Source organism: Gopherus evgoodei, chromosome 6 (assembly GCF_007399415.2).
Source record: "Gopherus evgoodei ecotype Sinaloan lineage chromosome 6, rGopEvg1_v1.p, whole genome shotgun sequence".
In the NCBI taxonomy this organism is placed as follows: Eukaryota; Metazoa; Chordata; order Testudines; family Testudinidae; genus Gopherus; species Gopherus evgoodei.
This window is the reverse complement of record NC_044327.1, coordinates 84,935,188-84,948,426: the sequence shown is the minus strand read 5'-3', so window position 1 is coordinate 84,948,426 and position 13,239 is coordinate 84,935,188. Positions and strand designations below refer to the sequence as shown.

Genomic DNA, 13,239 nt, shown 5'->3' with positions numbered 1-13,239 from the left:
TTAACCCAGCAGAAGAATCTGTCCTATCTCGGGGTCTCTCCTTTTGTCCTTCCAGACCCACGAACATGATACAGTTCTGCGGTGACCTAGAATCCTACTTTCGCCGTCTCCGACTCAAAGAATACTTCCAACACACCTCTGAACAACATACTAACCCACAGAATCCTTCCAACACTATAATAAAAAGGATTCTGCATGGACTCCTCCTGAGGGTCGAAACAACAAACTGGACTTCCACATAGATTGCTTCCGTCAACGTGCATGGGCTGAAATTGTGGAAAAGCAGCATCAATTACGTTGGAATATGAACGAGAGGCTGCTAGGCAGCTCTCTAACTCCACATTCTACAGGCCATTACCCTCTGATCCCACTGATGAATGCCAAAAGAAACTACACCATCTGCTCAAAAAACTCCCTGAGAAAGCACAGGAAAAGATCTGTACAGACATATGCCTAGAACCCCGATCAGGTGTATTCTATTTGCTACCCCAGATCCATAAACCTGGAAATCCTGGACGCCCCATCATCTCAAGCATTGGCACCCTAACAGCAGGATTGCCTGGCTATGTGGACTCTCTCCTATATGCCTCCAGCTTCCATCCAGGACACACCATACGATCCATTGTCTACAGCCAAGCTCTAAGATACAATCATATTTGCTCCAATCCCTCAGACAGATATAAACACCTACAAGATCTCTATCAAGCATTCTTAAAACTACAATACCCACCTGCTGAAGTGAAAAAACAGATTGACAGAGCCAGAAGAGTACCCAGAGCCAGAAGCCACCTACTACAGGACAGGCTCAACAAAGAAAATAACAGAACGCCACTAGCCATCACCTACAGCCCCCAACTAAAACCCCTCCAGCGCATCATCAAAGATCTACAACCTATCCTGAAAGATGATCCCTCACTCTCACAGATCTTGGGAGACAGGCCAGTCCTCGCTTATAGACAGCCTCCCAACCTGAAGCAAATACTCACCAGCAACCGCACACCATACAACATAAACACTAAGCAAGCAACCTATCTTTGCAACAAAGCCCGATGCCAGCTCTGTCCACATATCTATTCAAGTGACACCATCATAGGACCTAATCACATCAGCCACGCCCTCAGGGGCTCGTTCACCTGCACATCTACCAACGTGATATATGCCATCATGTGCCAGCAATGCCCCTCTGCCATGTACATGTACTGCCCGGACAGTCTCTACACAAAAGAATAAATGGACACAAATCTGACATCAGGAATCATAACATTCAAAAACCAGTGAGAGAACACGTCAACCTCTCTAACCACTCAGTGACAGACGTGAAGGTGGCAATTTTGCAACAAAAAAACTTCAAAAACAGACTCCAAAGAGAGACTGCTGAACTTGAATTAATATGCAAGTTAGATACCACTAACTCAGGCTTAAACAGAGACTGGGAATCGTTGGGTCATTACACTAATTGAATCTATTTCCCTATGTTAAGTTCTCCTCACACCTTCTATGGGTCATCTTAATTATCACTTCAAAAGGTTTTTTTTCTCCTGCTGATGATAGCTCATCTCAATTGATTAGACTCTTCCAGTTGGTATGCATACTTCCACCTTTTCATGTTCTCTGTATGTATAAATATCTCCTGTCTGTGTGTTCCATTCTATGCATCCGAAGAAGTGAGCTGTAGCTCATGAAAGCTCATGCTGAAATAAATTTGTTAGTCTCTAAGGTGCCACAAGTACTCCTGTTCTTTTTGCAGATACAGACTAACATGGCTGCTACTCTGAAACCTGTCATTAATGGTATTGTTGTTTTGTCAGATTGTAGCTCTCAATAAAACTAAGGAACGAATGCGACCTTATCAAGGCAACCAGGAAGATGAGGATCCAGATATAAAAAAAATTAAAAAGGTAAACTGTCATGTACCCTGCTTGGAGGGAGAAAATGGAGATAAATGCACCTGTACATTGTTTTACTAAACAATTATTTTTGCTTTCATTGATTGTTTCCTAGTTTACTATACTCAAGTGTAAAGCTGTTCATTTCACACTCTCTGTATCTAAACCAGTTAAGTAACAGCAGCTTTTAACATTTCCATTGTATGAAAACAGAATATTAGTTACATATTACTTAGCAGGGTAATCTTTACTTGCTATGTACATGATCATTTTTGTCACAAACTAGTTACATAGATCTAATATTGTCATGACTTCAGAGCGGTTAGGAACATTTGGACTCAAGCAATAGGCTATCTCCATGCTGGTGAAGAAATATGTGACTACTTTCCACCATTTGTGCAGTTTTTACAGAACATGATTCTGAAGAGTGTTGTTTGGTAGCAAAAATAGAGTTCAGCTTATATCTCATTACTGCAAATAATGCACCACTTTTGGAAATTCAGAAAACAGTTTGATATTAGTTTTCAGCTTGATCTTTTTGGTTGTAATACTCTTCAGGACGCTGTAGACCAACATTCAAAAGGGCCTCAATCCAGTCTTTATTTGGACCTTGTAAACTTAGCATATGCAACAAGTGCATGAGGAGTTTTTAGTATCATTTCCTATGCATGCAGGTAACTGTGCTCCAGAAATGTGCCTTTGGGGGTTGCAAATGCAAAATTTTACAGACATACACACAAATTTTGAAATTTTGACTCATGCACTTACCACATCTATTAATTATACATCCTTTGTGTTATGACCACGTTCTTGGGTTTTCACTCAGCCTTTCTGGATGTGGTGGTCCAGGAGTCATTCTGGACTGACTATGAGTTGGTGCCACTGTATCTGGGTTTCCCTTGCTACATGGACAGGTCTTTATAATGAAAGCTAGCCACAACTTTAAGTACAGAGAGACTACTGCTTTTCTACAGTAAGGTCATACAGTTGCTCAGTAAATACACATCTTGATAGTTGTATTAAATTGGGTTTATTTTTAAACTCATTTTTTGAAAGTAACATGTTCCCATATGAGGTTTTAAATTTCTCTTGGAAAAGATGTAACTGCATATTGGGGTCAGGACAGGAACAGACTCTAGAATCTAAATATGTCCTTTAAGATGGCCAGAATTAGATCTTCTTTCACTAAATCAAATCCACTTTTATCTTGGCTTTCTGCTGCATTCAGTGGAGATTTTCATGTCTCAGAGATGCTTTTTAAGAGTGACAAAAGCCTGCCTTTTTCTCTGGTAGTAGTGTAGTCAGGGTTGGTCTGTGGTAGTAGGCAACAGGTATTTATATAGCTTCATCTAGAAGTGTATGTGCTATGCATACAAATAAGAAAACAATGCAACTTTATTGGCATTACTTCAGTGTCACCAAGATCAAAAACTGCCCCAGGTTCCCTTCCATGAGAAGTTTACAGTGCAAGTTAGGCAAACAACAAGATGAGAACTGACCAAAGAGAGACTGAAACAACATAAAACCAGGGGAAAGAGAAGAATGTATTGATAGGAATAACATATACAAGGATATGGCACCTGAGCTTTTGTTTAAATCTACAAGTATATATCTGTGATACTTTTCTAATTTCTAATAGCAAATTTTACTGAACAACTATAGTATTTGCTCTGATAAATGGATATCTTTAAAATGTACATGCATGGCAATTATAGAACAGTATATTATTAGAGAATGTGATGCCTTGGCAATTAACAAGGGAGTCTGCACAGCATATTCATATATTTTGAATGAAGATATATGTGACACAAACAGCTCTTGCCATGATGGAAAACTGGCTTAATTTCTTTGTTTGTTGTTAACTTTTTGAAAGTGCTTCTCATTACTCTTCTTGTTCTTCTGTATTTGATCAATTTTAGGTTCAGAGCTTTATGCGAGGCTGGTTGTGCAGAAGAAAATGGAAGACAATTGTCCAAGATTATATTTGTTCTCCGCATGCAGAAAGCATGAGAAAGAGAAACCAAATAGTTTTTAACATGGTCGAGGCTGAATCTGAATATGTGCATCATCTTTACGTTCTTGTAAACTGTTTTCTCAGGCCTTTAAGAATGGCTGCAAGTTCAAAGAAACCACCTATTAGTCATGATGATGTTAGTAGCATTTTCCTCAACAGGTATTTGATTTTTGTCTACTTCATCACATTGTGCTTCAATTTTACAGTAGTAAAGTTGGTGAATAACATTTTGTCCTGACTTTTATCTTATTCAACCTCACTGAAGTAAATCATGTTTCCTGGGGTGTAAGTCAGAGCATGATCTCTCCCCCTGTTTTAAATTATACCTTTTGACCTCTCTGCAGCTACGCATTCTACTTTTTCCTCTGCTGGAGGAGGAAAGTATAACTGTCTCTTCACGATGCGCTAGGGAAGAAACTTCTCTCTCCTTTCCTTCTTTTTCTCAAGAAAGCAAGGCAAAGCTTAGTGCATTCACGTGGTCCTGGTAGATCCTAGGGATGGGCATGCTGAATTTTGTTCTTTTTTCTTTTTCCTGCCTAAAGAACTTCCTCCTCACTTGCCTGTCTCTCCAGATCAGCTTTCCCTACAAGGAAGAATGATTCTTTGCACCAGGCAGCTTGATACTATAGCACCCAGATACTATGGTGACAAACAAGTGCATAAAAAATGGACAGATGGTCAAAATGAATGAGGAGTGGGTGTATGCCTCTCATAGATGCAATCTTGGTGTCTTGTAAGGCATTTATTAGAGTGCATGAAAATGGCTATGATCAGTGAGCAATTCCAAGTTTGAAACAGTTGAGGCAGTACTGCATAGTACTCCAACTATTGGTTAGTTAGTAACCTAGCTTTCTGACTTTTAATTCTGAGAACCAAGTGCTATTCTGGGACCTTTGAAACATGCACAGGCCATACTACTTGATCTTTCATGCTGATTTCCTTGTTCTGAATGGTTCCTCCCTCATGTCTGCAAATCAAACAGCTAAATTCAGAGGAGGAAATCTTAATTATGAGCAGTTTTTTTAATGTGCCCCACAAGGTTTCCTTTCAAGACCAAAATGCATTATCATATAAATAGCTCTAGTGAGTTATATTGTCATTGACCTCATAAGATGGACAGTTTTAAAGCTCACACTGAAGAAAAAAGCAATACGGTACACTGGCACCATGTAGATTTAAAAAACAACAATAAAGCTCAATATGGCTTTCTATGTCTTACTGCTGTGTTTAAGTTAACATAATGCATTGTACAAAATATTCCTTCAGCTGGTACACCTGCTCAATAAAGTATGTGGAATTTGTTTTTTAATAAACAATTTTGATAAAATAGCTGAATATTTGGAATACATATCTCTCTAATCTGCTATAGGTATTTTTATAATGATGTAGAACTGTACCTAAAAAAAGTTGAATTTTTAGTTATTAAATACTAAAAATAGATGCAATATATTGATATAGAAATGTTGATTTCCATAATATTGTGACGGCACTAGTGCAAAAGTACTAATCGGAAAGGATTTTTTTTTAGTGAACTATTAGCTAGAAAATAAGGTTTGAATTTTTTATTCTTTCAATACTTCTTTTTCAGTGAAACTATAATGTTTCTTCATGAAATATTTCATCAAGGATTAAAAGCAAGAATAGCTAATTGGCCTACTTTAATTTTAGGTAAGTTACTATTATTTGTATTCAGACAATGAGATTTTCATGGCACTTTTCACCATTAGGTGACTTTTAAAAAATTTAATTGTCTCTTTTATGTACTATACATTTACAGAACTAACTCTATACGTATAATTGTATATGATTATTATGGATTGAGGAAAATTGTGGATGTCAATATGTTAGTATTTTTTGTGGGGAATAGCAAGGCCCTTCAGAAGTATGAGGGCTCCTTTTGAGGTCAGTCTTTGGGAGGACTCTCTTGGATTAGCCTCTACCCAAAGATTAGTCTCGGCATAGTCCCTGAACTTTCCATTATCATTTTGTGGCTACTAAATGGTCAAAATGGTGATGCTTTATCAGGTGAGGGGACCAAAGTTTGTATGACTTTATGAATATAATGGAAATAGAGCTGATCATAGTAATGCCGCTTTCGTAGAACCAACAGAAATTTTTGTGTAAGAGATGGATAACCAGAAAAAACAGTTGTCTTGATTTTTTTTTCTAGCTGACTTATTTGATATTTTGCTGCCAATGCTGAACATTTATCAAGAATTTGTTCGGAATCATCAGTACAGCCTACAAGTACTGGCAAACTGTAAGCAAAACAGAGATTTTGACAAACTCTTGAAGCAATATGAAGCTAACCCAGCATGTGAGGGGAGAATGCTGGAAACATTCCTTACTTACCCTATGTTTCAGGTAGTCTCTACATTTTTGTGATTGTACATTTGTAAAATTCATTTGCATCATTTATTGTTGCAAAAATTAAGATCTGTTGAAGGTAACTAATTGCTTAATAAAAATACTTGCATGAAAATTAATTTAGTCATTTGTTTATCACATTATTATTCTGATATTGTTTGCACATGGAGTGATAGTTTTAAAAAAGCATGAAGAGGTCTGTGGGGAGCCACACACCAGCTGGTGCAAGTTAGAGCAGCCGCAAGGCTGCTGTAATTTGAGCTAGTGCTGGGACCAGGCAGATAATCAAGGATCAGCAGTTATTAACTCCCTGACAGGACCACCTGCTCTTCAGTGATAAACTTCTGCGAAGTGTGGTGAAGAATCTATCCCAAACAACTTTAAAAAGTGTATTGTACTTCTGCTAACATGTCTTGATCTGATTGGATGAATTATTTTCATCTGTTTGCAAGGTTCTATAAACCACCAGTCTGGTTGTTTTACAGCAATTGCATTTGGCATAGTTTTTATAGTTTTTCAAAAGAAAGTGTTGCTGATATAAAAATACTGACATTTGTGTAATCATGCTAGTTAATAGCCACATATGCCCAAAGGATTTACTTCTGTTTGCACCTGTAGCATTCTCATTTGCCTTTGCTGAGCTTTCATTTTTAAAGTTGTAAATTCATTCTGCTGAATTGACTAAAACAGCTGGTGATCCATAAAGGGGATGTTATCTTAATTATTGATTGCTTTATTATTATATAATATGCAGATTTGCAAGCTCTCTGATTATGAATTTTAGACGTATGGAATGTGAAAGGAAGGCATGCTCTATTGCCTAAGGCCTAAATTTCCAAAAGTGACTAGGGATTTTGGGAGCCTCAGTTTCTGAAACACTTTAAATTAGTCTGATTTTCAGCTGCCACTCTCCAGCCACCCATCTCTGAAGGCAGCGCTGCCGCCAGCAGCAGTGCACAGTATTGCCACCCTCCCTTCTGCCCGTGGAGGTGGGTCTAAACTAGCCCCAGGAGAGTCCCATGCTGGGGAAAAGGAAGTCCTATCCCTCTACAGCCTGGTTGGGACTAGCAGCTGGAGCCTGGCACACAATAGGAGCCCCCAGCCAGGGCACCCCCAGCCCTGCTCCTCCCTAGTGCTCGGGGGCTAAAGGGGCTTTGGGCTGTCTGTGTGTGTGTGTGGAGGGGATGACCACAGATCCGCCCTCCCCCAGACCAACCCTGCATCTTAGATGGTTGCTCACATGTAAGGCTGGCCTTGCCTTCCCCCCCAAAAGTGACAACTCCCCCATACCATGCCATCCTCACTTCTGCGCTGGTGCTGGTGGTGATGCGACCTTCAGTGGTGGGTGCCTCGCCAGCAGCCACTGCTCTTCAGCTGCCCAGCTCAAGGTAGCACAGAAGTAAGGGTGGCAATACTGTGGCCCCCCCTTACAATAGCTAGATTTCCCAGGGGAGACCAGATTTCACAGTCTGTGATGTGTTTTTCATGGCCGTGAATTTGGTAGGGTCCTAAACCTGATAAATAGAATTGGTGACCTCAGAAAACTATAATTTGTTCAAATGGAAAAAAATCATACCCAACATAAGAAATCTATACTAGAATATATATATAAAGGCACTTGTATTATTGGAAATTAATTTAAAAAATAGACTGACCAATTTGTGATTTTTTTTGAGGATTTTTCCTATACTTAGCATTCCATCTTGAATTGGTAGAGAACTTTAAGATTCTAACTGAGCAGGGACATGGATATTGTCAGTGGGTTGACTAATCTGGTAGAATTTCAGAGATCAATTGGCAATATTGTTTGTCGTAAAAAATGCTGATACAATATTTAATTTGTTTAAGATTCCTAGATATATTATAACTCTTCATGAACTTCTGGCTCACACACCCCATGAACACGTGGAAAGAAAGAGCCTTGAATTTGCTAAATCTAAACTAGAAGAACTTTCAAGGTAAGATTTTGTTCCATATATATACTAAGCTTGGAAGGAAAGCACTGAAATAAAGAAACAATTAATTATTTTCTCCTTTTTAATTTTTTTAAATTATAATTTTGGCTTTTTTTTGCCAAAGCAAAGCCAAGATTTTTGCTGGATTTTTTTTCCCCTGTAACTTAAAATAAAAAATAAAAAAATTCCATATTTAACAAAAATCAAAATTTCATAATTAATAATAACAGAAGTGAACAGGGTCTTGAAAACTTCTCAGTTCTAAATTTGTGTACATTTTTATAAATATTAATGAAAATACCAATTTTGCCACGTGCTTTTATGTGATGGCAGCTAAAAAGGTCCATGTATCCCAAATATTTTAGATACACTGCTTGTATATATTTTCAGAATTACTGCTACCTTGAGATCTTTGCAAAGTGAATCTCTTCCACTGCAACCTGAGACTTTCATAACTGCCTCTCTGCATAAATTTGGGGGTACATTTTGCCATTTTCTCTAGGGAACACAGCTTTCTGCTATATACATGTCTAAAGTGCACAAAGTCTAAATTACGAATTTTCCTGAATTTCCCCAGGTGACAATGCCACTATTTTCCAGCCAAAGCAGTTTTTTAGCTGTAAGAAGAGTTTGTTTCACATGTGGAAACTGTCAGGTCCTACTCACTGGACATCAGTATGGACCAATGAGTTTTCTTTTGCTGTTCCCATTTACTAGGTAGAAAGACTACCCTACTGGTTTCCACAATTTTTTTCTCTCTACCCAGCTGAACTCCATCTACAGTCTGTGTCATAAACAGATAGTTAAGGGTTAATGTCTCTTTCACCTGAAGCACCTGACCAGAGGACCAATCAGGGAACCGGATTTTTAGACCAATCAGGAAACCGGATTTTTTCAACTTTGGGTGGAGGGAATTGGGTCTCTGAGTCTTTTGTCTGCCTGCCTGCTTCTCTGAGCTTTGGAGAAGTAGTTCTACTTTCTAATCTTCTGTTTCTAAGTGTAAGGACAAAGAGATCAGATAGTAAGTTCTATGGTTTTCTTTTCTTTGGTATTTGCATGAATATAAGTGCTGGAGTGCTTTGATTTGTCTTCTTTTTGAATAAGGCTGTTTATTCAATATTCTTTTAAGCAATTGACCCTGTGTTGTATCATCTTAATACAGAGAGCACATTTGTATGTATTTTTCTTTCTTTTTATATAAAGCTTTCTTTTAAGACCTGTTGAAGTTTTCTTTACTTCAGAGAAATTGAGTCTATACTCACCAGGGAATTGGTGGGAGGAAGAAATCGGGGAGATCTGTGTGGTTGGATTGCTAGCCTGATTTTGCATTCCCTCTGGGGGAATAGGAAGTACTTTTGTTTCCAGGATTGGGAACAGAGAGGGGGAGTCTCTGTGTAGTTCACAGAGCTTGTGTCTGTGTATCTCTCCAGGAGCACCTGGAGGGGGGAAGGGAAAAAGGATTATTTCCCTTTGTTGTGAGACTCAAGGGATTTGGGTCTTGGGGTCCCCAGGGAAGGTTTTTCAGGGGGACCAGAGTGCCCCAAAACACTCTAATTTTTTGGGTGGTGGCAGCAAGTACCAGGTCCAAACTGGTAACTAAGCTTGGAGGTTTTCATGCTAACCCCCATATTTTGGACGCTAAGGTCCAAATCTGGGACTAAGGTTATGATATGGTGTGCAGTGGTGGGATATAGACAGAATCCAGAAGCCAGTAGGAATATTATATTTTTCTTTTCTCTGCTAAGGGCTTTTTAGCACAGAGAAACAGTTTGGTTTTAAAAGGGAACCAGAGAGAATTTTTTTTTCTGCTCTCTCTGGCAGTTTGTGCTTTGCATGTTAAGCAAGAAGTCGTTAAAGACTATTAACAGTCTTTTGTCACACAATAGCACTCCCATTGAGAGTCGTACCAGCACTTATATGCATGCAAATAAAGTGGTTTTTCTGGTTTCCCTTCATTGAACATTAGCTAGAGAGAGAAAAGGGAAAAGGCACTGTTGCTAGGCAGACTTCAGGAGGCAACAGAGAGCCTGCAGTGCAGAAGATAAACACCGGAGGGCACCCCAACACAAGAAAACAGGAATCATGACTTCTAAGGCAAAAATTGAGGCCGAAGAGCAAATCAAAGAAGCTGAACACAGGCGACAACTGGAAATAAAACAAAAAGAGATGGAGATGAAAGAAAGAGAAGAACAAATCAAACAGGCAGCACACAAAAGAAAACTAGAAGAAGAAGAGTTCGCCCACCGAAGGAAACAAGAAGAAGAAGAGTTGGCCCACCGCCGAGAAATGGAAAAACAACAAAAAGAGAATGAAGAGAAGGAAAAACAGAGAAAACATGAACTGGAGTTGGCAAAAGCTGGGCTGCCTGTGCCAGCCAACCCTAACAACCCGGCGCCAATTATTGCTCCACAGCACAGGAAATTTCCCACCTACAAGGCAGGTGATGACACCGAGGCCTTCTTGGAAAATTTTGAAAGAGCCTGTCTTGGGTACAGCATCCCCGAAGACCAGTACATGGTAGAATTAAGGCCACACCTCAGTGGACCTTTAGCAGAGGTGGCAGCTGAAATGCCTAAGCTGCAAATGAATGACTATAAACTTTTTCAAACCAAGGCCAGATACAGGATGGGGATAACCCCAGATCATGCCCGTCGGCGCTTCAGAACCCAAAAGTGGAAACCAGAGGTGTCATTTCCCAAACACGCCTACTACATTGCAAAAAACTATGAGGCCTGGCTAACAGGAAACAACATTCAAACCTTGGAAGAACTGAACCTCCTCATACAAATGGAGCAGTTCTTGGATGGTGTTCCTGAAGACATCACACGGTACATACAAGATAGAAATCCCAAAGATATCGCTGAGGCGGGGGAGATTGGAGCCAAATGGATGGAACTGGCAGAAAGCAAGAAAGCTACTGTCAAGGGGAACGATTACCACAGGGGGCACACAGACCATAAACCCTACAACCGAGGACAGCCAAAGACCCCACATACCACCCAAGTAAAGCCACAGATACCCTACCCTTCAACCTCACCAGTCTCCAGTAACTCACCTCGGCCCAGTGACCCATCAGATGGAAGATGCTTTAAGTGTAATGAACTGGGACATATCAAGGCCAACTGTCCCAAGAACACCATGCGAGTGCAATTCATTACACCACCATCACACCAAAGATCCCCAGGCCCGGATGCCTCTCAAATACCCTTGGAGCGAAGGGAAAATTTGAGAGTGGGCGGAAAGAAGGTTACTGCGTGGAGAGACACGGGGGCACAAGTGTCAGCTATCCACCAATCCTTCGTTAACCCCAAATTCATCAACCCAAAGGCCAAAGTTACAATTTACCCCTTCATGTCACAAGCTGTAGACTTGCCTACAGCTCAACTGCCTGTCCAGTACAAAGGCTGGTCAGGAATGTGGACTTTTGCAGTCTATGACAATTATCCTATCCCCATGTTACTGGGGGAAGACTTGGCCAACCAGGTGAAGCGGGCCAAGAGAGTGGGAATGGTTACACGTAGCCAAACCAGGCAAGCTTCCGGACCCATTCCTGTTCCTGAGCCGTCCACAGAGGCCCCGTCTGTGTTACCAGAGACCCAGACAGAGGCAGTGGACCCGGATTCCATGCCTACCACTGAAACAGCCACAGCATCTCCAGTCCCAGGCCCGGAACTGGAACAGCAACCAGCACCAGCAAGTGCAACCACATCTTCAAACTCAACGCCAGAGGGCGCCAGCAAGCCAGAACTGGCAGAAGCACAAGACAGCCATACCCAAAAGGCTCAGCCAGAGCCTGAAATACCCTCAGGTGCACCAGCGGAGAGCGGTTCACCAGCAACGGAAACAACCCCATCACCTACATCGCTTCCAGAGGGACCAAGCCCAAGTCCACAGTCTGAGGAAGAACTGGTGACCCCAGCCTCAAGGGAACAGTTCCAGGCTGAGCAGGAAGCAGATGACAGCCTTCAGAAAGCTTGGGCGGCGGCACGGAGCACCCCACCGCCTCTCAGCTCTTCTAATCGATCCCGGTTTGTTATAGACCAAGGACTTTTATACAAGGAAATTCTTTCTGGTGGACACCGGGAAGAATGGCAGCCGCAAAAACAGTTGGTGGTTCCAACTAAGTACCGGGGGAAGCTCTTAAGCTTAGCCCATGATCATCCCAGTGGCCATGCTGGGGTGAACAGAACCAAGGACCGGTTGGGGAAGTCCTTCCACTGGGAGGGGATGGGCAAGGATGTTGCCAAGTATGTCCGGTCTTGTGAGGTATGCCAAAGAGTGGGAAAGCCTCAAGACCAGGTCAAGGCCCCTCTCCAGCCACTCCCCATAATTGAGATCCCATTTCAGCGAGTAGCTGTGGATATTCTGGGCCCTTTTCCAAAAAAGACGCCCAGAGGAAAGCAGTACGTACTGACTTTAGTGGACTTTGCTACCCGATGGCCAGAAGCAGTAGCTCTAGGCAACACCAGGGCTAACACTGTGTGCCTGGCCCTAACAGACATCTTTGCCAGGGTAGGTTGGCCCTCCGACATCCTTACAGATTCAGGGTCTAATTTCCTGGCAGGGACCATGGAAAAACTGTGGGAAACTCATGGGGTGAATCACTTGGTTGCCACCCCGTACCACCATCAAACCAATGGCCTGGTGGAAAGGTTCAATGGAACTTTGGGGGCCATGATACGAAAATTCATCAACGAATTCTCCAATAATTGGGACCTAGTGTTGCAGCAGTTGCTGTTTGCCTACAGGGCTGTACCACATCCCAGTTTAGGGTTTTCACCATTTGAACTTGTGTATGGTCACGAGGTTAAGGGGCCATTACAGTTGGTGAAGCAGCAATGGGAGGGGTTTACGCCTTCTCCAGGAACTAACATTCTGGACTTTGTAAGCAACCTACAAAGCACCCTCCGACACTCTTTAGCCCTTGCTAGAGAGAATCTAAAGGATGCTCAGGAAGAGCAAAAGGCCTGGTATGACAGACATGCCAGAGATCGGTCCTTCAAGGTAGGAGACCAGG

At 41.4% G+C, this 13,239-nt stretch overlaps 1 protein-coding gene across 3 annotated transcripts in view; it reads left to right on the top strand.

Annotated features, from left to right (window-relative positions):
* RASGRF2 (Ras protein specific guanine nucleotide releasing factor 2) overlaps positions 1–13,239 on the top strand; it is a 201,709-nt gene that overhangs the window by 59,036 nt on the left and 129,434 nt on the right. For all 3 annotated transcript variants that reach the window (XM_030567354.1, XM_030567353.1, XM_030567355.1), the window contains exons 4-8: positions 1,809–1,898; positions 3,806–4,059; positions 5,489–5,568; positions 6,071–6,264; positions 8,116–8,225. In XM_030567354.1, coding sequence (XP_030423214.1) covers positions 1,809–1,898; positions 3,806–4,059; positions 5,489–5,568; positions 6,071–6,264; positions 8,116–8,225 — 728 coding nt within the window. The remainder of the gene's footprint in view (positions 1–1,808; positions 1,899–3,805; positions 4,060–5,488; positions 5,569–6,070; positions 6,265–8,115; positions 8,226–13,239) is intronic.